Source organism: Hirundo rustica, chromosome 1 (genome assembly GCF_015227805.2).
Source record: "Hirundo rustica isolate bHirRus1 chromosome 1, bHirRus1.pri.v3, whole genome shotgun sequence".
Classification (NCBI taxonomy): domain Eukaryota; kingdom Metazoa; phylum Chordata; class Aves; order Passeriformes; family Hirundinidae; genus Hirundo; species Hirundo rustica.
This window is the reverse complement of record NC_053450.1, coordinates 16,077,368-16,100,360: the sequence shown is the minus strand read 5'-3', so window position 1 is coordinate 16,100,360 and position 22,993 is coordinate 16,077,368. Positions and strand designations below refer to the sequence as shown.

Here is a 22,993-nt window from a genome sequence, read left to right as displayed (position 1 = left end):
AACCTCTATGCAATTATTTCAGATTGGATTTTACTTTTTTTTCTCAGCTTAAATATCTTAATATTTGCAAATGCTGACTCATTCTACTTGTAAAAATTACTAGTAGTTGTACCTTAAGTTGATTTCACTTGTTTTTATTAAGCTACTGCAAAAGAAGATAAAAATTTTGATCTGGACATTGAATGAAACAGCTCATTACTAACTAACTTTTAAATGGTGTAGGAATAGCATTTGTACATAGAAGACAGCAAGAGAAGAAATGTTAGAACTTGAACATTCTGGGCCAGGGTATTGGCCACCTCACTAGTGCCAGGATATTGGTTACTGGTCTATGAAATATCTATTTCTGCAGATATTATCCGTGGTATGAGTGTTCCTAATATACTAGCAGCAGCAAGAAAGTCACTCACTGAAAAATATTCACAAGATACCTATTTTCTCCTTTTTTCACTCTTTACTCTAGCAAGCAAAAAGCTACCCAAACTCCTAATAATGCCTTGTTACCTTTGTCACTTGTAGAAGTGAAATTAGGCAAGGGAAAGAAAACACATCCTGTTTGTATCTGAGTGTCCTCGTATGCCCTCAGGATGGTTAATTGCTTTTGTGCTGAGGATGTCTGAGTACTTCCCAGTAAGTAAATGATGGGCATTTATATCTAATTGTACATGCTAAGGAAATGCCGCTGCCTAATTGATTGGCTTTATCACTATAATTTTCGACAGAATCACAGGTCCCCCCATCAAAATAATTGTGTTATCATTCATTTGATTATAGAAGAATAGATTCAGAAGGAAAATATATTGAATTAACCATTTATTATAAGACTTAACTATTATTTTATTTAAATTATTTATACTAGGTATAATTTTATTTAATACTACTAGTACCGTGGAGTAGCTAATTCTGGAAAACTAAGGACAAGAAAATCATCAGGAGTAGTCAGCATAAGTTTACCAAGGGGTCGACATTCTTAACAAACTTCGATATAATTCTGTAATGAAATTATTCACCTGGTGGCCAAGAGAAAAACGGTGGATATAGTCTACCTGGGCCTCAGTAGGCCTTTGGCATTGTCAAGATACTAACAGACAAGCCATTGATGTGCAGGCTCAGCAGACAGCCAGGTGGATTGAAAACAGGATGAAAGTCTGGGCCAAGAGGATGGTTATCAGTCACACAAAGTCTGGTTAGGAGCCAGTAACTAAGGGGTCAGTATTGGGACAAATCTTCCCATACATCTTTTTAGGTTATCTGGATGATGGGGCAGACTGTACTCTCAGCAAGTTTGCCACAGCAGCAAGAAGGGATTAGTGGTTAACAGGCCAGAGGGTCATGCTGCCATGAAGAGGGACATCAACAGGCTGGAGAAATGGACCATTAAGAACCTCACAAAGTTAAACAAAGGGAAGTGCAAAGTCGAGTTTGCGGGCAGGAACTCCCCCACATACCAGTACTGAGTGGAGGCCATCCAGCTGGAAAGCTGCTTTGCAGAATTGCAGATTTTTATTATTTTTTCTTTTTTACATTCACAGATATGGAGATGATTGGCCAGGATCTTTATGAAGAGATAGCAATAGGTATAAACATGAAAAAAAAAATCAACCAAGTTATACAACCACTATGAAAAAAATCACACTCATCTTACCCTCACAAAACTAAGCTCGGTTTCAGAGTTCACAAAAAGGAAAAAATAATATTATTCTCAAATAGCAAAATGATCATAGGAAGGGACTGAGAACTTCAAATCAACTTGCCCCTGCTTATTTCTTCCTTTCAGTTGTTACTCAGAAAATATATCCTTGCACCCAGTATAGAAATCTGCCCTTTTTAATCCCCCAGAAGGTAAGTCATCTGTTCCAAAAGAAAGGAGAGAGGTCGCTAACTGATGTCAGCCTAACCTGATGGGCAGCCACACATCCCAAAAGTGATGGAAACATGGGAATCATACTGTGACTTAGGCCTCAGTGCAGACCTTTCGTTTGCACTCTGAAATGTGTATTGGGTTTACAAGGGAAGATTTGGGGAGCAGAGGTACTGCACGGTGAGGGGAAGGTACTGATTTAGATTTGTTCTTATTTTAGCTATTCTATTCTATTCTGATCTAATTTGCAGTTAATTTTATTAATTTCTCCAAATTGAGTCTGCTTGGCATATGAGAGTAACTAGTGAGTGGTCTTCCTGTCCTTATCTTCATCTGTGAGCTTTTTCTTCATATTGTCTGCCCCTGTTCTGATTACAGATCAGCCTGGAGGGCATCTGGCAGCCAAGATAAGCTGTTAAGATAGAATGGTACCACAAGTCTTTGAAGGAGTCCCTTTATAGAAAACAGAGGAACAAACAAACACACTGCTATCAGCTCTATTTCCCAATCTAATATCACAAAAAAAGGTATATATTGAGCAGAACAATTTCCTGTAAAGATCACTCGCAAGAGCAACCAAGTGAACTCAACCACGGAGAAAAGTGACAAGTCTCTGTGCCAAAAATGCATCAAACAAAATGACTGAAATATCTCAAATGCTCACAGTGCAAGCACTGGAAATTTGTTGTAGCTATTGCAGTAAGTACAATCTCACCCATCCCCTAAGGGTTGCTCATATTTTCAGTGTGAAACATCACTCCTATAGTCACCAACATGGCAGGAAAAAAATAATTAAGATAATGAACCTCCTTCTTTCATAATGAAGACCTATAGCAAAATTTCAGGACGGAATGACAAGTCATTTATCCCCCTACAACTGGACATACCTCCTGAATCCAAATTCTCTTATTCAACAACTGAGTCTGTTCCCTCACAGCCAAACCTGTTAACTTCTTGTCATAGGAATAGCTGGATTCCCTACTATGCCCCTATTCTGCTGAGAGAATCTCTCTGTCCACATATATTTCTAAGATTTTTTTAACTGTAGTAGATATGCGACTCAGACATTTTAACTGGATCAAAATGTACAAGAACAATATGGAACAACACTATAGCCAGCACTACAAGCAAATTTATTGTGTTTCTGTACAGAATGGAAATATATTTAAACTTTCTAGTTTCATATAAGAAAAAAATGCATTATTGACAATTGATTAATACAAGAGCAGCCTTTTTAATCTGCACGGATGAAGAACACAATTATGGGTAAAATATACAGTTTAGAGTGAGCTTAATTATGTTTATATTTTTTAATCATCTCACTGTAACACCCATAGTGAAACTTCACACTAGGCTTATGAAAAGCCAAGTTAGAGGCATTTGCTTGCAAAAAGAGGTGCAGAGTGGTTTGTTCCAACAGGCCTGACCAAAAGAAACTTCATGAAATGAGTCTTTGAACTCATGCTGAAGCACCCTGCCTGCTTGGGATTTAAGCTGTTAACCTCATTAAATATGGACGGCAACTGGGTTTAGCATTAATAGCAAGCTTAGGAAATGTTCCACTGACAGTTTTGACATGGTTAACAAAACAATGCAGCTTTGGAAAATTAAACATAAATACTCAGGACTTTCCTGAATATTGTTTTGCTTATTTTTGGCTTGGCCTAAAAGCAAGAAACCTCAGTAACTGGAAGATTTATTTTTTTGCAGGAAGGAAACAGCAACTTAATGACATGAAGAAGGAGGAAGGGAAGAATTGAACGTAAAATCATATTGAAAACAAAGACTATTTTAATACAAGGTGATTAAATGACAACCATATTTAATATTATTTCCGTCATAGTTGCAAGTTATTCCCATTATAATTCTCCAGACTTGCAGAAAATGTCATGTGAGGAGTTTCCCAGATGCTTTGAATTATTTAAACAGCTTCTTAGAAAGTAAAGGACTACAGCAATTGGAAACATGTTATAAATTCTCAGTAAGCTCTGCCATTTCAACGAAATTTAGATTATAGATTTCCTAACAGAAAATTGACGCCCACATAAAACCTCAACAAACCAAATTAACAAAAACCCCTCCAAAACCTAAAAACCTTAGCAAAAATAATAACTAAAAAAGACCATAAAGCCAAAATCAAAAGTCAGCTATCTCCCAGCTCTCAAGCATGTCATCTTGATTTCAAAATAATTTCAAAATTCAATAGATAAAAGGATAAGAATGTGAACAATGGCAACCCTTCAAAACCCCATATTCTAAAGAACTCATTTCAAATAATGAATTTATGCAAGCAGCAAGGAGACTTTTATGACTGAAATACACTCAAGATAAAATTTAGAATATGATCATGATGAACGAAAGGTAAAATTTTTCTTTTAAAATTCCTGTCATATAAAATTAACAGAACCAAGACCTAAGTTTTCTGATCCATCTAAATTTAGCCATTTGTTCACATATTTAATTCCTTCTTACAATCCGGGGTGGGGGGGGTGGGGGGGGGGAGGGGGGAAAGAACTCTTTTTTTTTTTCTTTTTTTTTTTAAGGAGCCCTTTTGCTATTTTTTTCTCCTTCTTGATGCTTGGTGATGAATGATACATGGTGTGAATGTGGTTGAGATCTGTCAGAAAGTCTGTCATTCTAGCAGTGACATTTTCCACAGTGTTTCTGTCACCATTGATTAGAAAAGATCAGCAAGTATAATTCATAAGACTTGAACTCTGGTAAACGTTAGCCTTAATTCAGATTTCACTGGAATTTTAGCTTGGCATTAAATTTAAAATTCATCATTTTGTAGACCTTCCTTTTTTCTTTTTTTTTTTCTTTTTTTTTTTTTTTTTTTTTTTAATAAAACAATGAAAGGAAAATAAAGGGGTTTGTTTGTTTGTTTGTTTGTTTTAGGGGAAAAGTTGTACAAAAAAATGCACTGGGGAGGAGACAGAAATTAAATCTTGAAAATACAGAGATTTACTACTCAAAATGTAAACATGAAATGATCCCATTACCTAATGTCAGAATAAATTACTGGCAATACATAGCATAGATCCAGAACCTAATTAATGAGTTTATGCAATATCCCACAAGATATTCAGGAATCATTTCCCTTACTAGATGTGAGATATGTAATGACATGGAGTCCAAACTGAGAAATTAATGTTCTCATTTCCATTCAGATATTCACAAGAACTTTTTCAAGAGACCCAAGGATTAATAATAAGTGCATCACAGTTGAGGACAAGTCAAGAGGTTTAAATTTTGTTGCTTCTTCAAAGTTCCACATAAAGGTATGATTTTCTTGAACTTTCTTTCAGGTAGATCCCTGTAACTATAGCTTTGTTGGTTTTGATCAACAAAGCTTTTGTTGATTCCAGAGCAGCCATGGATAAAAGCGGCAACAATCACTTCACTGGTGTATATAAAACACTATATAGAAACCATGTTAAGGCAACCCAGAAATGGGAAAACTGTCCGTGAATTTCCTCCAGCATATACTGCTGGAGAAGCCTTAAATGTGCAGGTACTGACCCTCTCAGAGAATTTCAACCATCCCTCCTTAGAGGACAACAAAGCAAGGTACAAGCCATCAAGAAAGTTTAAAGGATATGTTGGTGTGATATCATACAAGCAGCCATAAATATTTCACTGTTGCAAGGTTGTGTAACAATTGCCCATATTTCTTTCTCCACTGAATCACTATTCAGCGCTTTGTAAATCATGGACTATAATTATTCTAATCATAATATTAAATATTAAAAAAAATAGTTTTTTTCTCTTAAACAGATCAGCTCCAGAGAACAGAATACTGATATAAGAATAAAAATGCAAAAAACATGCACAGGAACAATGAAAATATGGGGATCTCACTGATTGCATCAGATATGTTAGTGCACCTTCATCAATTACTTTATTTTTGACTCCATACACATGACTTTCCTTTCACAAACAAGTTTTATTCTGCTTTTCAGTAGTAAGCTTACTGTCATCTCTGGCTCTTATTGAGGGGTTTAGTTATGGTCCTATTCCACTGTCAACAAGGCCTGGGCATAAAAAGTGTATCTGATTAACTGTATGAGGCAAGAGATTAAGTACAATGCAGTACAAAGCTAAGTGGGCAGATAATCTACTGGGGAAACATTTCTTTCATCTTTATGGTGCTGTTATCAAACTTAATCAGTTAGGGAGAAAATTAGCTAGATTCAGTCCAGGATAAAGCGGTTAACAATAGAGTCAAAGAGCCTTTTAGGGACTTTCATCTATTGAGTCTCCCTTAAAAGATTCTCAGTTTCTGAGCTCTTTTGTTGCAAATTATGCAACAAGTAGCAGCTCTGAAGTACCAGGATAGCTAAGTCATAGTGGTTCTCACAGCCGTGGTGTAGAATATTGTAAATGGTGTCATGTTATAATGAATACCATCACATTATTTATTGTAATCATTATTAAAAAACAATGACAAATCTTCATTTATACATCAATGAGGTTTTTTGACTTCAAGGCACAAACCATCATTAAAATCCACATTCAATATACAACCTTACTCAGAGCAACAAAAAAACCCTCAACTAATCTAAATAAAAGAAAAAATGTTCCCTACATCAAATCCAAAGACAACATTATCACAACACAGAACAAAAGGACAAATTACAAAAAGTCCACCCCTGGACCCTTCACTACAATTATGATGCAAATTCTCCACTATCATTCTACTTCTTAACACAGTTTAATACTTGTTTTGCCCATTATTTCTCTCAATTATCATGTCTTCTAGCAGTCACATAAGGCCATTGGTATTGTGTTGAGGACAGTTAAGGCAACACTAGCATGATTCAAAACTAAGCACATTAATCCACTGGTTATATAAGCCAAGATTTTTATATGTAAGTTCCCCAATATATAATCAAAAGAATTGATCTAACTTGTAAAAAGAACTCTTTTTACTTTTTAACCTCAACAACTTAATGCAATTCTAAGTTAACGTGCTTTTCTGAAAATTATAAACATATCTGAATGTTGTTCCAGATAACATTGTAAACTTTTAATCTCTTCCTTAGTTTAAAAACTCTGTAATTCATGTGCATCTACATTTCATCGCAACATCAAAGAGTTATAATTATTCCAACCAATACCATGCAATGAACAGTGTTTTCTGGGTAATGCTAAAGCTATTATAATATAGCTCCTAGCACTACAATCTGCTCATGATGAATCTAACTGAGAGTACAGTAATTTTAGTGGTATATTACAGAAGTTCAGAAACAGTGTTCAAGTCATACTCTGAAATAAAATTACTTGCTTAACCTAATGTAATATATGTGCTAAAGTTAATTCGTGTTATCAAATTATAAAAGGTAAATGTTGAACTGTATAAAATATGAATGTCAAAGATGTGCTCAAATGAACATAAGTAAAGGTAAAATGTAGAAACCAAAATTAGAAAATTTCCTAGCTTGGGAAGCACAGGAGGGACACGAGGAAAGTATGATTGGAATTACCAGAGAGGGGGCCTTGAAACTATTGCTGCCGGGAATCCCTGAAAAGAAACAAAAAACCACGGAAGAAGAAGATACAAGTCCGGAGACCAAGATAATCACTTCAGATGGATATCTCTACTCGTCTCCGCCGAAATTAACATATCCATGACACACCCGGGCTCGGCCATCAGCTGCATTGTTCCACCCTACCGGTCTATTCAGACTCCCGATACCAGGACTTGAATAATTAATGAAGACGCCTCGGAGAGGATAACGTCAGAATTTCGGACTTCACTCCGCGATCTTGTGTATAAAAAAGGGTGGCTGGAGACCAGAAATTGTGAACTGGGGGGGATACCAGGCTGACAGAGCTTGTTATCCGTGTTCACCCGGCACCGATCCCGGGCTCGGCGCTGTCCTTTTAAATTGTAGCTTTCCGAGACTGATATTTTGTCTCATAATAAAATTCTAAATTTTGATACTTTAAATTTGGTCGATTTTATTTATAACACCTAACATTACTTCTTTGCATTCTTATTACTGGTATAATACTAATATACCACCAACAAACAGGTATTCATGGTTACGGCCTTAACTTAAAGTCCATATTTAATTTAAAATAAGTGACCTGTTCTTAATTATTGTTTTCACACTATATCTTCAGAGTATTTAAATATTTGAGAAGACATGTAAATATGCAAGGTGCAGTAATTTAACTTTGGCTGGCTGTCAGATGCTCACCAAGTCACTCCATCACTCACTACCCCTCAGGAGAACAGAAAGAGAAAACTGGATGAAAACCCCCCTGGGTTAAGATAAGGACAGGGAGATTGCTCACTAATTACTATCAAGGGCAAAATAAAATCAATCTAGGGAAAATTAGTTTAATTTACCAACAATTAAAAATAGGTAGGAAAGTGACAAATAAGAACTAAACTAAGCCCACCATCATCCCAACCCCTTTCTTCGAATTCACTTTTGTGTTCCTGACTCTTCTGCCCCCTCCTCTCTCCCAAAATGGCAATAGGGAACATGAAATGGGGGCTGCAGTCAGTTTGTAACACTTCATCTGTGCTGCTCCTTCCTCCTCATCTCTTTCACTGCTCCAGAGTTAGTGCCCTCCCACAGGAAATTGTTCTTCGCAACTTTCTCCAACATGGGTCTCTCCCACAGGTTGCAGTTCTTCAAAATCTGTTTCACTATGCTCCTCCCATGGGGTCACAGGTCCTGCCAAAAGCCTGTTCTCCCTTGGGCTCTCCACAGGGTCACAGCTTCCTTCAGGCACACCCACCTCTTCAGGCATGTCCTGCACAGACCACAGGTGGATCCCTGCTTCACCATGGACCTCTATGAGCTGTAAGGGACAACCTGCATCAACAGCGCTCTCTAGAGACTCCAGAGACAGCCCTGCTCCAGCACATGGAGCACCTTCTTCCATTCCTTCTGCTCTGCCCGTAGTGTCTGTGGGGTTAGTTCTCTTGGGTATTCTCATTCATTTCCTTCAGCTGCTGTTGCACAGCTTTTTTGCCCTTACTCAAATAACTTATCACCAGCTTGCCTGATTTGCTCATCTGTGTCCTATAGTGGGTCTGTCTTGGAGACAGATAGAACAGTTTCAGTATGATATGGGAGCAATTTTTGATCTCTTCTTAGAGAAGCACCCCTACAGCCAGCCCTGCTACTGAAACTTTGCTTTGGAAATAAAATCAAAACACATATACTAATCAAATCAAACTGAAGCATGCATATACTGAAGTATTTTACTGAACCATCAGAGATTAAACCTATGAGTTCTGATTCATTCTGATTCAATATTAAAAGGGTGTGTATTCTTATATGGTGTTATCATTTAGGTATTAGGACAGTTTTCATATGGTCATATGCTATTTTGTAGTATTTACAGTTTCAGGAAAAAAAAATCAGTGTAGAATAACAGTTAAGCACACTTTATTTGAACTATAGCAGGCATGATCTCTGACTAAAGAGGCCAACTTTATTTTCATTAGAATTGGAATTTTTATATATGGAATAGCTTGTTCTTTCAGGTGTTTTGAGAGAAAGAAAAACAACTGCATCTGCCCAGTACAAGCAAAGGTAGCTTTCCAGCTGCTGGAAAGAGTGCAGTGAAGGGGCACTAAGAAGATTAAGGGATTGGGACTCCTTTCATATAAGGTTGAGACAGCTGGGATTGCTTACCCTAAAGAAGAAGAGGATCCCTGAATCTCAGTGTCTATAAACTCCTGATGCAAGGATCTAAAGAAGATGAAACCAAACTCTTTCTAGTGGTGCCCAGAGACAGGACTGGAGGCAATGGGCACAGACTAAAACACAGGAGGTTCTTTCTGAACATCAGGAAACAGTTTTTCCCTGTGGAGGGGAGTGAGCCCTAGCTCTGATTTCCCAGAGGGATTATGGAGTCACATCTTCTGAGATATTCAAGACGGTCTGGGCAGCTGCCTCAAGGTGTCTCTGCTTGAGAAGTGGAGTTCAACTACAGAATTTCTGGAGGTTAGTTCCAACCTCAATCATTCTGTAACTCTGTCAACCACACTGACAACCAGAGACAAAGCACTTGTTCAATTAATTTTATGCAGTTCTAAAAATGCAGAAACTGGAAATTCATAAGGAAAATAATATGCAGGAATAATGTTTTTGAATATTCCCATAAAAAGTTTGGTAAAAATGAAGTTCTAAGGTTTTGAAGCTAACACTGTGTCACCATCTTGTGACTTGGCAGGGAGGGAGGAGGAAGGCAGCATTAAGACATGAATGCCACCAGTGGAGTGTTATCCTTAACAATCTCCAAGTCATTAATATCAAAAAACCTGCAGTCACCTGTGACTTGCTAGTAAATACATACCAGGCTGTGAGCTCAAGGGTTTGCTTCTACCAATGGTAGGATGTCTAAAATCTTACTTGGCTTTTCTTATTATGTAGAGATGCTTGTGGTGCATTTAAGAAAGGAAACCATTTTAAGCAAAATATGTCCTCATGGGTCTTAAATTCATTCAACTGCTCACTGGAGATTTTCAGGCCATTTAGAGAATTTGTTCAAAGTGTAGTAGCTGTGTTTAATGTCCTCAAATAGTATGATACTAAATTCTCTTAGCTGGCACATTTCACAAAACTTGCAGAAATTCTAGATGTGTACACAGATTTCATCTTGCTCACAAATAGTTTTTAATTAAAGAAATAAATATATGAATATTCTTTGGGATGAGAAATAGATTTTTTTTTTCCCATCTGTGGAACAGAGGCTGAATCATTTTTCAAGGACACTTGCCACTTTTTTTATGACCTATAAATTGGATAAATTTGATCCACAGTCCTTGGAACAAGGATCAAACAAAAAAACAACCAAACAACCTACTCCCCAAACACATTTATAATTTTCATTATCAAATTCTAATCAGTTTTATAAGTACCTTTTTTTCTTCTGCCAAAGTGGAACATAAGGATGGCTTCCACACAAGACTTTGTAAAATTAGAGCAAGAAATACAACAGTGTAGCTAAATGGTTTTTGAAATTTTGAAAATAGACAGATTTTCCTTAAGATTTCTGATGAATTCAGGTGCAAAGGAGTGGGCCTTATAGGCCTGTCTGATCAGTTAATGGAGTGTGATGCAGATGGCAACATAAAACAGAATTTAAAGGTAGAACATACCCCTGTACCAGCAAACACAGATGATAATAGTCTTTTATAAAACATTCCTGAGCTGCACAGCTAATTTATGTTTTATTACCTCTAAACAAGTCCATTACACTCAGTTCACACAAAATGATACACCTGGAAATAGAATATAGCCATTGCTGCCAGGTGTCTAGTTCTTGAAATTAAAGACAACTGGTGCCATAACTTAGCTTTATTGCTCTACTTTGACTCATCTGACATTATCAGAACTCTCAGTACTTGTGCTTTAAAGTGTAGGTATAAAGTACATGGGATTTTAATACAGTGGTTCAGTCAATGAAATAAACATCTTCAGAACAGTTCCTCATGAAGGGAAAGTGAATTCAAGAACTTCATTGATTTCTCACACAGTTGAAGGTCAAAGAGGATATAAACAGTCTTATACACAAAGTAGCTCTTCTGATTATAACACAATACTAGTGGGTCCATGAAATTGCCTCATACCATTGGATAATTGTTTCTGGGAATTAAGTTAGAAAGTCACATAAAAACATGATAGCATCTACTTGGCATACAAAAAGTAAAACAGTCTTAGAGGAAACAAGAGGTTTTAACATCTGTCCATACTCATCTAGTATCAGATATTTCTTAAAAATATCTGAAATGCACATAGTACAAAACTTGGACTGTACAGATAAATCATATTAGTGAAAAACTTTATGTTCTATGTGTGCTTTTGTTTGGTTGGTTTAAGGTTGGGAGGGTGGAGCTGGGAGGAGGGGTTGGTTTGTTTGTGGGTTTTTTTTAAGAAAAGCCAGAATATTAAACTTACCTTATTAGTATTGATAGCTGTGATGACCCACACACATTGAGCATTGCTGTCATACTGAAATGGAAAATTGGGTGATGAGAAAGTGCCTCCAGGTCCCTGAAGATTGGATCCACAAGTTTTGACTGCAAAAAGAAAGTTCACCTTTTAATTCACACAGAAAATACATGTAGCAGATTCATAAACCAAACTAACTTACTCTAATCAAAGCATGAAGAAATAAAATACCATTGAACAAAAACAGAACCACCACTTACAAGAGAATAGAACATTCAAGTTTAGTTATTCTGACAAAATAAAATAGACTTTCTCTTGTGTCTAAGCTTATAACCTTAAAAAAAGTTGAAAATATTTGGAGAAAAAAAACAGTAATTACAGTAAAAAACTTATGTATTTATTTTTAAAATTCTTCAAGGATTATCTTATGCCACCTTCACTAATGTCTTGAAAGAGAAATTTAAATAGTAGAAAAAAAAAATCACTTTTATCACTGTGCATATGTGGTTTTTTTATGTGCTGGTGTATAGCATGTCAGAATTTTTTTCAAATATAACCCCTGTACAACCCATTGAAGCAATGGCCAAAGAATTGAGAAGTTTAAAGGTAGCTTGTAAATGTTAGACTAGCACAAAACAGTGTTATCTATTTCTGAAGATTACAAAGGGTATTTATTTTCAAATCAAAGTTTGTATAGTTATTTACAATAGCACATCAGATTAAAAAAAAAAAATCTTATTTACATAGCTTGCATCTCTGTCACAAATAATACAAAGGATATAAACTGTGTCCTTTGTGCTTTCAAATGACATTTTTAAGGCACAAAATTCCTGGTCTGTTGAAGACAATAATACTTCTATTGTTCTTTCCTTGATATTCAGATCTTTGCTGAATGCTCTACTGGTTAACTTTTCCAGTATGAAGATGTAGAACTGACAAGCAAACTCAAGTAAACATGAGCTTATCCTATTTCTCCAGTGATTATTATGACACAACATAAGCTGCAATAGGTAAAGAACTATTTCTTCCACTGTATTCTGACAGACCATCTTGCATAATTGAATAAAAAAATTGACACGTAGATATGTGAAATAATCCTAGAGTTGCATTGCACTTTCACAAAGCATGTTTATTTGATCAATACTGAACACAGGAAGATTCAACTACTGCTGGATGAAGGCTTGTTCCTTCCCTCACATTAGCCTCTAGGAAGAATGTCACTTTTGCACCACTCTCAGAGAAACAATACTCTGATGATGAGTGTGTTCAAAGTCACGCTGGATGCCTGGAAAGAAGTACAGGGTAGGCAGGTGAGAGGAAGGATCCTCATTTAAGGTCAGTGGGTGAAGACATTAGGGTCACGAGTGAGACCAATGCCAAGCATGGCTTTATGTCTATATATTTATTAAGAAATTGTATGACTCCTTGCAGCTTGTATCTGTGTGTGGAAAGTAAGTCAGGAGGGGAAAAACAGTGAATGTTCTAGACAATTTGCTGTTCCACCTGAACATGTGAGTCCATCCTTTGGAGCAGAGTTGGGATGTAAGGCCCCGCTGCTTTGCTTGTGTGCTGCAGAAGAGGTATGAGCTCTGCTGCCTTTTCTTGGTGTAGCTCCGTAGTGAAGGTCTCAAAGGAACCATATAATTCTAAAGTGGGATGAAATCTGTCTTTGAGCCCCAATGTCTATTATTTACACTGATTTGAAATTTTCCTAACAGACACTTACTTTCAGTACTTTAAGTGTGAAATCCAGAAAAAAAAAAAAAAAAAAAAAAAAAGTAGTTAGGACAATTTCTGAGTATTTGTGCATGTCAATATTTTCATTATATATTAATATCTGATATGTACCTACACACTAATACTTTCATTCCTTGATTCAGGTATTCATCATACTACTTGCCATCGCATTAGGTCATCAAATATTTTCAGAAAAATTCCTTTGTGGTTTTCTTCTTTTACTGAATGTTTTGCCCTTTATCTATTTGCTCAGGTCAAAACCAGTTGTAGGCTTACTTCTCCACTACTTATCTATTATATATTTTAGAATTTATTGTCTTTTTATAAAATGTATAATGAAGAAGCTTCATGAACTACTGATTTTATATTAAATCACTGCAGTTTTTATATCCATCTTGATAAGTCCTAATATTTAATGTGTCATAGGTTTTTGTCAGTTCCTTATATAGCAAAATTCATAATGTAAGTAGCCTAGTTATACAAGCCTACTGAAAAACAAAGTTTATGTTAAACAAAATGGCACAGGTGAATCCTTTTTTACCGAGAAAGTGGGTACACTAGGAATAAAATTTCAGGTACTTACAAAAAAATTAATGGGATTGACTATCAAACAATGGAGAGATGCCAAACTGAATAATCAGTGTGAGGGTAAGAATTTCTGTTTACCTTTACATACAGGTCTATGATCACTCCATGCAGCAAAAACTTCAGCTATCCTCTGACAGGTGATACTTTTGGAACCTTGTAGCACATAATCTTCATCGCAGGAGAACTGTACTGTTGCTCCCAAGCTAAAATCAAACAACGAAACAAAAAGAAGCATTTTTCAAACAAATTGCAGTCAATTTTTTCCATTTCTTTAGATATGATGGTCATGACAAACAATACAAATATGCAATCCATAAATTTCTGCTCTCAATAGTAAAAGGCTGAATGTTATGTACTAGCCTGATAGCACACAATGTTCAGCCCCCTCTTGGCCTACTTTGGCTGGAGCTGATTTACCTCTTTTAACAGTCATTTGGAGACCAAGTTACTATTTTCTGACCTAACTGCAGACCTCCATATAGTAAAAATTTGACAAACCTAGACAATGTGTAACTAGATGTGGTTATTTATGTTAATTGAAGCAAGGAAAGAATGTGAAAGCGATAGAAGAGAATCACCTAGAAGAAAAGTCAAAAGGTCAACTACAAGACTGAAAAAGAAATCCCCATTATAAACATTTTATTTCTCCCAGTAAAGACCTCAGGATATAGATAATATGCTGTGAATATCTCCTGCCCCTCATTCTTGAGGAAATCTGGTGCTTTGAATTTAGAACTGGGGGGCATTGGAAGCAGGAGCACAATACTAGAGAAAAGGGATGGATATTAATAATGTTTCTTGTATCAAAAAAGTAGTATATTATTAATAAGACTATCTATACTAATTTGAATTATTGTAAAGATACCAGTTATAGAATTGTTTTATATTTTGATTAGTAGGTTAAGATTTTAATTATGCTTGCAGTGAAATCTTAACTTCCTAGAAGTGGTCTCTGTACACTTGCCGGTAACAAGATTCTGAATGTAAGATCTACTAGATAGTGAAAGTTACAAAGTGATTATAAGGATTTTCTCATTTAACTGGCTTATGTTTCTCAAATTAATAAAAGAAAAAAAATATTTCTAAAAACATATTTCTAGGTTTTTAGCTTTGATTATTTATGGAGTTGTAATGCTGGCTTGAAAAGGTTTTGTAATTTTTCATATGAAGCTGACATCTGGTGCTGGCAACAGCACAGGACAAAACAAGAAATAAGTCCATAAAAACTTTTTGGTTGGTTGTTATGTTGGTTTTTGTTTGGTTGGTTGTTGGTTTGTTTTGTTTGTTTGTGGTTGGTTTGTTTTGTTTGTTTGTTTGGGTTATTTTTTGGTTGGTTGGTTGGTTTTTTGGTTTTTTTTTGATTGTTATATGTTAAGTTTTTCTGAGAGGATGATTGGGGCAGGGCAGGTGAAGGGTGAAAAGGGGGATTCAGTTTTGAAAAGTTGAGTAAATGTATATTCTTGAGCTATTTCTTTTCCTTTAATATCATTATGGTTTCAAATCCTGATTACAGCTGAAAATAGCCAATACATCAGGCCTTTCTCTGACATCAGTATGTTACACTACATAATTTCAGCCTGCTGTTTTTAAAGGCTTGTCTGTCACAGGTGCAAAGCATGAAATGTTGTACACATACACAACTTACAAGGTCTTGGCTACACTGTGCATGCAGTTCTCTGGGTGTTTTAAGATTAAATGTGCAATAACTCTCCAAGAGTTTGTTATAGCAGCCTTCTTGTATAACATTGTAAGCCATGTAGTTATCTGACCCTCCTCAGATGACATTTTCCTGTCTTTGACAGGAAAACATACTGGTAAAAGAAAATGGTTCATAAATCTCTCTAAGAAAAGTGTCAATATTTACTTGGCTGGAATCTTCAAATCTGAGTTTGATCCCACAAGGTATGACATTCATTTTTGCCAAAAGACATACTAAAATTAATTTTTCTGTGAAGGGTTTGGCTTGCAAAGAACAAGACCTGTTTTTCTTTCCTTATAGATAGCCATTTTAGTGCTCCAATTCTTCAATTCACAGAGGCAGAGAGAAAAATAAAAAGGCTGAGCACACATTCCAGAGAATTTTTTTTTGTTGTTAGGTATCCTATTCAAATGCAATTATGATGAAAAATGCTACTAAAGATGATTGATACTCAACAGAAGAAGAATTAACTTAAGGGAGTTAAAAATGTTCGATATTTGAAAAGGAATGGTACCAGCACAAAATAGGAGATCTGGGAAGTATTTGGGGCATACAGAGACGCAGATACTAAGAAAATGAGGACATGAAAGATGATTCAGTCACCTGAACAGACATCTCAGAAAATGAAGATTTAATAATGGATAACAGCCCTATAAACTATTCCAAAACAGCTCCTGTTTGAGTAGGAATGTTTGTAAAAAAATGGGATAAAGAATATTTGCAGAATCCATCAAAAAAGTGAAAAACAGGGGGAAAAAAAAGAAAGTAAGCATAATCTAAAAGCCCTTGCAATGTAAGGATAAAAGGCCTTTATAGGTGACTGAGGAAAAAGAGCCAGGTGGATCATAGACTTGGAGGATATTTCAAAACTGAAACACAAAGATTGTCTATAACTCGATAACTAATGTAAACAATCATGCCCAGCTGCTACAGGGATTATATAGTTAGGAAAGTTCAAAAGGTAGCAATTGGGAAGACAAGAATATCTTTCTCAAGATTAGATTTTCATAATTATCTCCTTCAGAAAGTTATGCTGAGAAAATCTGAGCATCTTTATTATTAGGGAAAAAAAAAAGGAACTCTTGAAGAAAAATAATATGGAAATATATTTCCTTCAACTAGCCATGGACTGATTTAAAGATGAAATGCTGAGCAGGAAGTGCACAATTTTCAAATAAAATTAAACTCCTGGCTAAAAAACCAAAACCAAACCCCCCCCCCCCCCCCCCACAAAACAAAACAAAACAAAAAAACAAAACAAAATAAAAACACAAAACAAAATAAAAACAAAACAAAAAACACCAAAAAACCAAACCAACAAACAAACAAACAAACCACAAAAAAAAAAAAAAAAAACCAAATCCACTACCTGTAACAGGAAAAAATCCCAGAGGTCTGAATGATTATGAAGACTGTACAAATACGATAATTACTTCTATCATCTACAAAAATATAAATAACGACCACATTATTAAGTCCACTTTACTTGTCCAAATCAGTTTTGATATTAAACTCATATTTAATAGTATATGACTATAATTATATGACTGACCTCATAAACAGAGTGAGACTGGATAATTTACAAAGTCTGTGACATATATGCTGTGTGTCTGAAACCTACTAAGGGCAATTAGATAAGCAGATGATAAAGTACCAGTCTAAGAAAGAAAATGGAAGAGTAGGAGATCAGTTCCTATTGAAGATCAACTAAAAAAAGACAGTAATGTCTCAGGAACTTAAAAGCATACTAAAGATTACCATTTTTTATATTTTGCTGTCATTATCCATACACTCTTTAAAATGGTAATTCTTTCAACTCTTTCCAAATTTTCTAGTATCAGAATCACAGAATCATAGAATATTCTCAGTTGGAAGGTACCCACAAGTATCATGGAGTCCAGCTCTCAAGTGAATGGCCCATATAGTGATCAAAAGAGAGATTATTTTTGTTTCTGATGATAATATTTTTTTTCCAATACCTCTAATTTGTGACCTAGAAGGACTCAGTTAGAAATTATTTTTTTCTCTAAAAAAAGTTTGATAACTTGAGTACAAAAGGGTAAAATATCACTTCCCTCCATTGGAGTGTGCATGAGGCACAATAGGTGAATATGAGGAAGATTCAAAAAGGACATATAAAATACCAGGAAATAATTATTAGCTCTAAGACAAAAAGAAAAAAAAAAAAAAAAGAAAAAAAAAAAAAATAAAAAAAATAAAAAAAAAAAAAGGCCATGGGTTTGATGAGGGTTTGTGTGGTGTGGTGGCATAGCAACAATTTCAGTAGGGTTTTAAATTTTTTTTTATTATTTTATTTTTCTTTGACAGAGTCTCAAATGATGGAAGGATTGTGTTATAGGAAAAAGAGAGATCCTCAAAATGATGAAATTTGTGGCATCTATTACATATCCAGAGGTATTGTAGGAGGACATGTGAGAGATCTGATTTCAGTCTTCTGGTATGTTAGAGAACTAAAAATTGTGGAGTGATAAAATCAGATCATGGAAGCTGGTTTTAGGAGAACCTCTGAACTGTGAGCAGGTATTAGTTTAGAGAAAATTGGCAGAGTAGTCTGAAAACAGATTGTGGGAACAAATGACCAAAAACAGTGTGATGGTTTGATAAGGACAGTTTGATTTCCTAACTTACATTTGATCTAAACTGCATACCAGATGAAGCCCCCCTAAAAATGTGAGTAGACTATTTCTGCTTTGTAAATCTCAAGAGAACTCAAGCATGATATAGCTATGAAGTTATTTATTGTTGTATACAATATTGATATACATCACCAAGAAAAGAAAAATCTCAGGGGTAGTACTAAAATCTCAAAAAAAAAAATCAGAAGCAAAATATATTCATTAAAAAAAAAAAAAAAAAAGTCTGTGGATGCAGACAATAGTCATTTAATTCAGTATGCTAACATTCAAAACCATGAAAAGTTAATACTCAGAAAAAAATCTTTAGAATACAGGAATAATTTATAGTGCATCTTCTGATAATTTTGGATTAATATGCTTTCTGAAATGGATCTAGTAATTTAGTAGTCCCTGGGTGACTAAATTAGACTTCTGGAATGAGACACTAGCTAAAACTAAGACTGGTAAGGCATACTGGTAAGCAAAAAAGCTTCTTTGGGTATGTTAGTCACAAAAGCAAGTTCATACACAATGTGGGTTCATTTGTAAATGGATGAAGTAATCTTGTGGTGCTGAAATCCATTATGGAAAAGGCAGAAGCACTAAATGTCTTTTCTGCATCAATTTCTGCAGCAGATGTGCTCTTAGATATCTGTATGAACCAATATGATTACTGAAGGAGAGGGACAGCCAATACTGGGAAACGACAGGTAAAAGGAGGTAGCTGTATTCAAAGGCAGGTGGTCAGAGAGCTCTCACCAAAGGCTGCTGAAAAATCTGACTGAGTCTTTGCGAGGTGGTTATCATCTGTGAAAAATTATGATGAGATGTTCTGACTGATTGTAGAAAGGCTAACTACATGAACTTTTTAAAAGGGCAAGGAAGCGCTAGAAATCTTACATTAATCACAGGAAAGAACAGGTTCTCTAGCAAAGCGTGAACTGGAAATCAAGAGCACATACACAAATTTACCAAAGCTGAATTATATTTGATCAACTTGTTTGTCTTCTATGACAAAATGACTGGCTACATGGCCCAGTGGTAGATATAGCAGTGCTCAGTGTAACAGTGCTCAACATCAGCAACATTTCTGAGAGCACCTTTTACAGCAGTGTGTTGTGAGAGCTGACAAAATAAACACTGAAAAGATATATATTCAAAATTGGCCTGGCAGCTGTGCTGAAAGAATAGGAATCAGTCACTTTGTATTCATCTGGTGAACTGCAGTAACCTGAATATTAGGAAATCAACGTAGGCTCTGATGTTGTGTAATATTTTCATCCTCAGCCTTAGTGAGGAGACAGAATTTGAGGATCCATATATTTATGGATCAAACTAAAGTCGTAAAAGTAGATGACACACTGAAGAGCAGACCTTCAGTCCAGAAGCCTGACAAAGTCCAGCACTAGGAAACAGAAACCTCACAAAACTCAGTAAGTAGAGATACAATGATCTGCACTATTGATCAGTAACATATTCTCATCCTGAATAAAACACACTAGATGCTTAACAATACTAGAAGTGGTAGCAGCAGATCAAGTGAAATTGTTACTCAGCTGGTGAAGTTGTATCAGCAATATTAAGCCCAGTGATTTGTCTCCCACTTCAAGGGAGAGATTGTTAAAAACTCAAGACTTTGGAGATTAGTCAAAGGCTTAAAACACATGACCTACAGTAAAAAGTTAAGGCAGCTAGGCTTAATTAGTCAGACAAAGAGAAAGCTAAAATACTATCTAATAGCAGACTATAACAATTTCAGGAGCCATTATAAAGATAATGAAGCCAAACTTTTCTAAATGTGCCAGATAATATACAAGGGACAGTTCAGAAGATTAGATTTTACTTTACAAGAAATGTCATTCAATAAAGGAGGGCAGAGCTGGAACAGCTTACTCAAACTCTTGTGAAATCTTTAATCTTGGGAATTTTCAGGACTGGCTAAACAAAGCCACAGCTGATCTGACTAGTCCTGCTTAGGACAGGAGGATGGACTGGATGCCCTCTGAAGGACCCTTCCAATTGATATTTCTATGACTCACATAAATTGCTTTATTCGTCCTGAATTAATGCAAAGCTTTTGCATATATTACCTAATGTGTTAAGGCAGTCCATTAGTCCAAAAATGAATGCTTGACCTGAGTGTCTCTCAGTAACTTTATCTGTAAATTTCTGTTTCTCATCGGACAAAATACGATTGCCATTAGGTTTGCATTTTCATTAAAAACCCTAAACTTTGGGTATATTTTTATTAGGAAAAAATGCATTAATAAATATTAAATAAGGAACTTACTATACAATTTTGAATAAAAGATATTTTTATATCTGTTTTTAAAGTTTTCATCATTTGCCTCAAATTTGGGATTTCTCTTTAAACAACAGAAACTAAAAGCAGTAAGGTGTCCAAAATGAACTATAGAACCTCTAAAGGAGGAAAAAAAAAGCAAATTTAAAATTTTGAACTTCATATGAGTTTTATAGTGAATAGTATTATTCTAATAGTTGGCATTTGGGTAGCAAGTTAACTCATTTTATGTTCCTTTCCTCAATTATTTGATACGTTTTTTTAAAGTATTGTTGAAAAATAATCACTTATGTAAGGAATCAAAACCATCTTTCTGATGTAGAAATTTATTTGGTTCATGCCTGCAACTGACCTGTTTTGAGAGAGGACACTTTTTAGCCATAGAAGAAAACGTACAGCCAGAAATAACTAATCAGTTCTTAAAGTCCATCTCTGTCAAATTGTAAATTTAGCAGTATCATATATTTTAATGCTAGCATAAAGAAACAATCAGTATTTCAGCACATATATTATTTCTTCCACCTGCAGTAAAAGAAACTAAAGACATGTAAACTTTCAAGATTATGAATAGTGAACATTTTCTTTAACCTAGCAACTTTCTACACACTACTGATCTATAATTTTTTGTGTGAAAGTTACAGATAGGTTCTACTGCTGTCTTTGAGTCACAGCATGAGTTCTGAGCTAAGTCACAGCATCTCTCTCAAGTTAAAAAAATCCATAGGAACATTTTCAAAGATCAGTTTATATACATTATTCGGAAGTATTACTGTAAAATGCTAGGATTCCATGGTCTAATGTTAGAATATCTAATTTTTCTAAATTTCTGATCAAGAAGAATCCTTACTGTGTGCTGAAAAAACATAACTGATGACTAAATTTCAGTTTTGGAGGATTTCCTGACACTATGAAGGTCATTGGTAATTCATCTTTTAAAAAAGTGTCATCTTTTCTCACAAAGCTTGTCCTATCAGACATTTGTCCTTGACAAAGGAACCACTTAACTGTTAAAAACTGATAGGTGCACAGATCCCCTATAACCTAATCTCATATCTCACACTGTAAACCAAGTTTTATTAATTTTTCAGGATGTTTGGCTTCAAATTTCCTAGTCTAGAAGCTCACCTTGTATATCTGCAGAGAAGGATAGCTGATTCAGAGATGATTTAAGAAAAATCAAGTGTGAAACTTCTACTCAATCTAATCAATAAATGCTGAACTTCATTCTTCCAAAAAAACCCACTATCAATTAATTTATATTATAAAATTAAAAAAGATATTACCATTAGTTGTACTGTAAGTCTGTAACCTGTTGGTAAAATGATCTGTCCTTATGATAAACTTCATATTCCTCCTTCTGTTAGTAGTTGAATATATATTTTTAAGAAAGCATCAGAATTTTTGTCCCACAGTATTCACTGCTTTGTTGCAATGCAGGTTTGATCAGAATCTCATCTTTAAATCCTAGTGTGACCACACTACAGAGGTAGAGATAGAGATGGGCTAGTTCATTCATATAATGAAGACAGAAATTTGAGATGGTGGTGGAAAAACATGGTTGCCTCATAATAAAACACCCATTCAAGGATAATTCAGTCTGGATTTGTTTATTCCATTAGAAATAAAGAAAAATAGAAACAAGAACATGTATCTGTGACCTCTATGTTTACATGGTGGCATTGATTCTAAAACTGGACACATGGAAAAGATGTTTATTTTAATCGAGGACAAGTAAAGTAAAATTGAAAATTCCATCCAAATAATCATTAGTGTGCCTAAAATTTTTAGAAACTCTTCAGGAAGGGAAGTTTTCTTTATGAATTAGAATGTTTTCTTCAGTACAGGAAAAGCTGGTAGCTATAAGTCTTTGTGATTTTATTTCAGCATGCAAAACCTTTTATGCTGAAATAGACATCTAGCATCAGAAACAATACCTTCAATAATACAAAATACAGCTATGGGGAATTCTCACAGAAAAAAATATCCAAAAGGGGAAACATGGAATTACAGGCCCCAAATAATGTCATGGAATGTTCCAATTTGTCTAAGAGCTTGAATTACAGATTTTGTGAATCTGTGTAAGAACTGGTAGTGCTTGTAATCAGAGCAGAAGTAAAACTGAAACACAATGTTTCCAAACCTACACCTTCAAATTTGAAGAAAACTAACGAGATGTGACAAGAGCATGCTCTTCTCTAAAATTTATTAAATTGTACAGAAATCAAATTTTGATTGATCTTAGTAGAG

At 35.1% G+C, this 22,993-nt stretch overlaps 1 protein-coding gene across 3 annotated transcripts in view; it reads right to left on the bottom strand.

Moving 5' to 3' along the window:
* Positions 1–22,993, bottom strand: part of CSMD3 (CUB and Sushi multiple domains 3) — a 612,124-nt gene that overhangs the window by 324,344 nt on the left and 264,787 nt on the right. For all 3 annotated transcript variants that reach the window (XM_040070587.2, XM_040070596.2, XM_040070605.2), the window contains 2 exons: positions 14,188–14,312; positions 11,791–11,912 (listed from right to left, as the gene is read on the bottom strand). In XM_040070587.2, the coding sequence (XP_039926521.1) occupies positions 11,791–11,912; positions 14,188–14,312 (247 nt within the window). The remainder of the gene's footprint in view (positions 1–11,790; positions 11,913–14,187; positions 14,313–22,993) is intronic.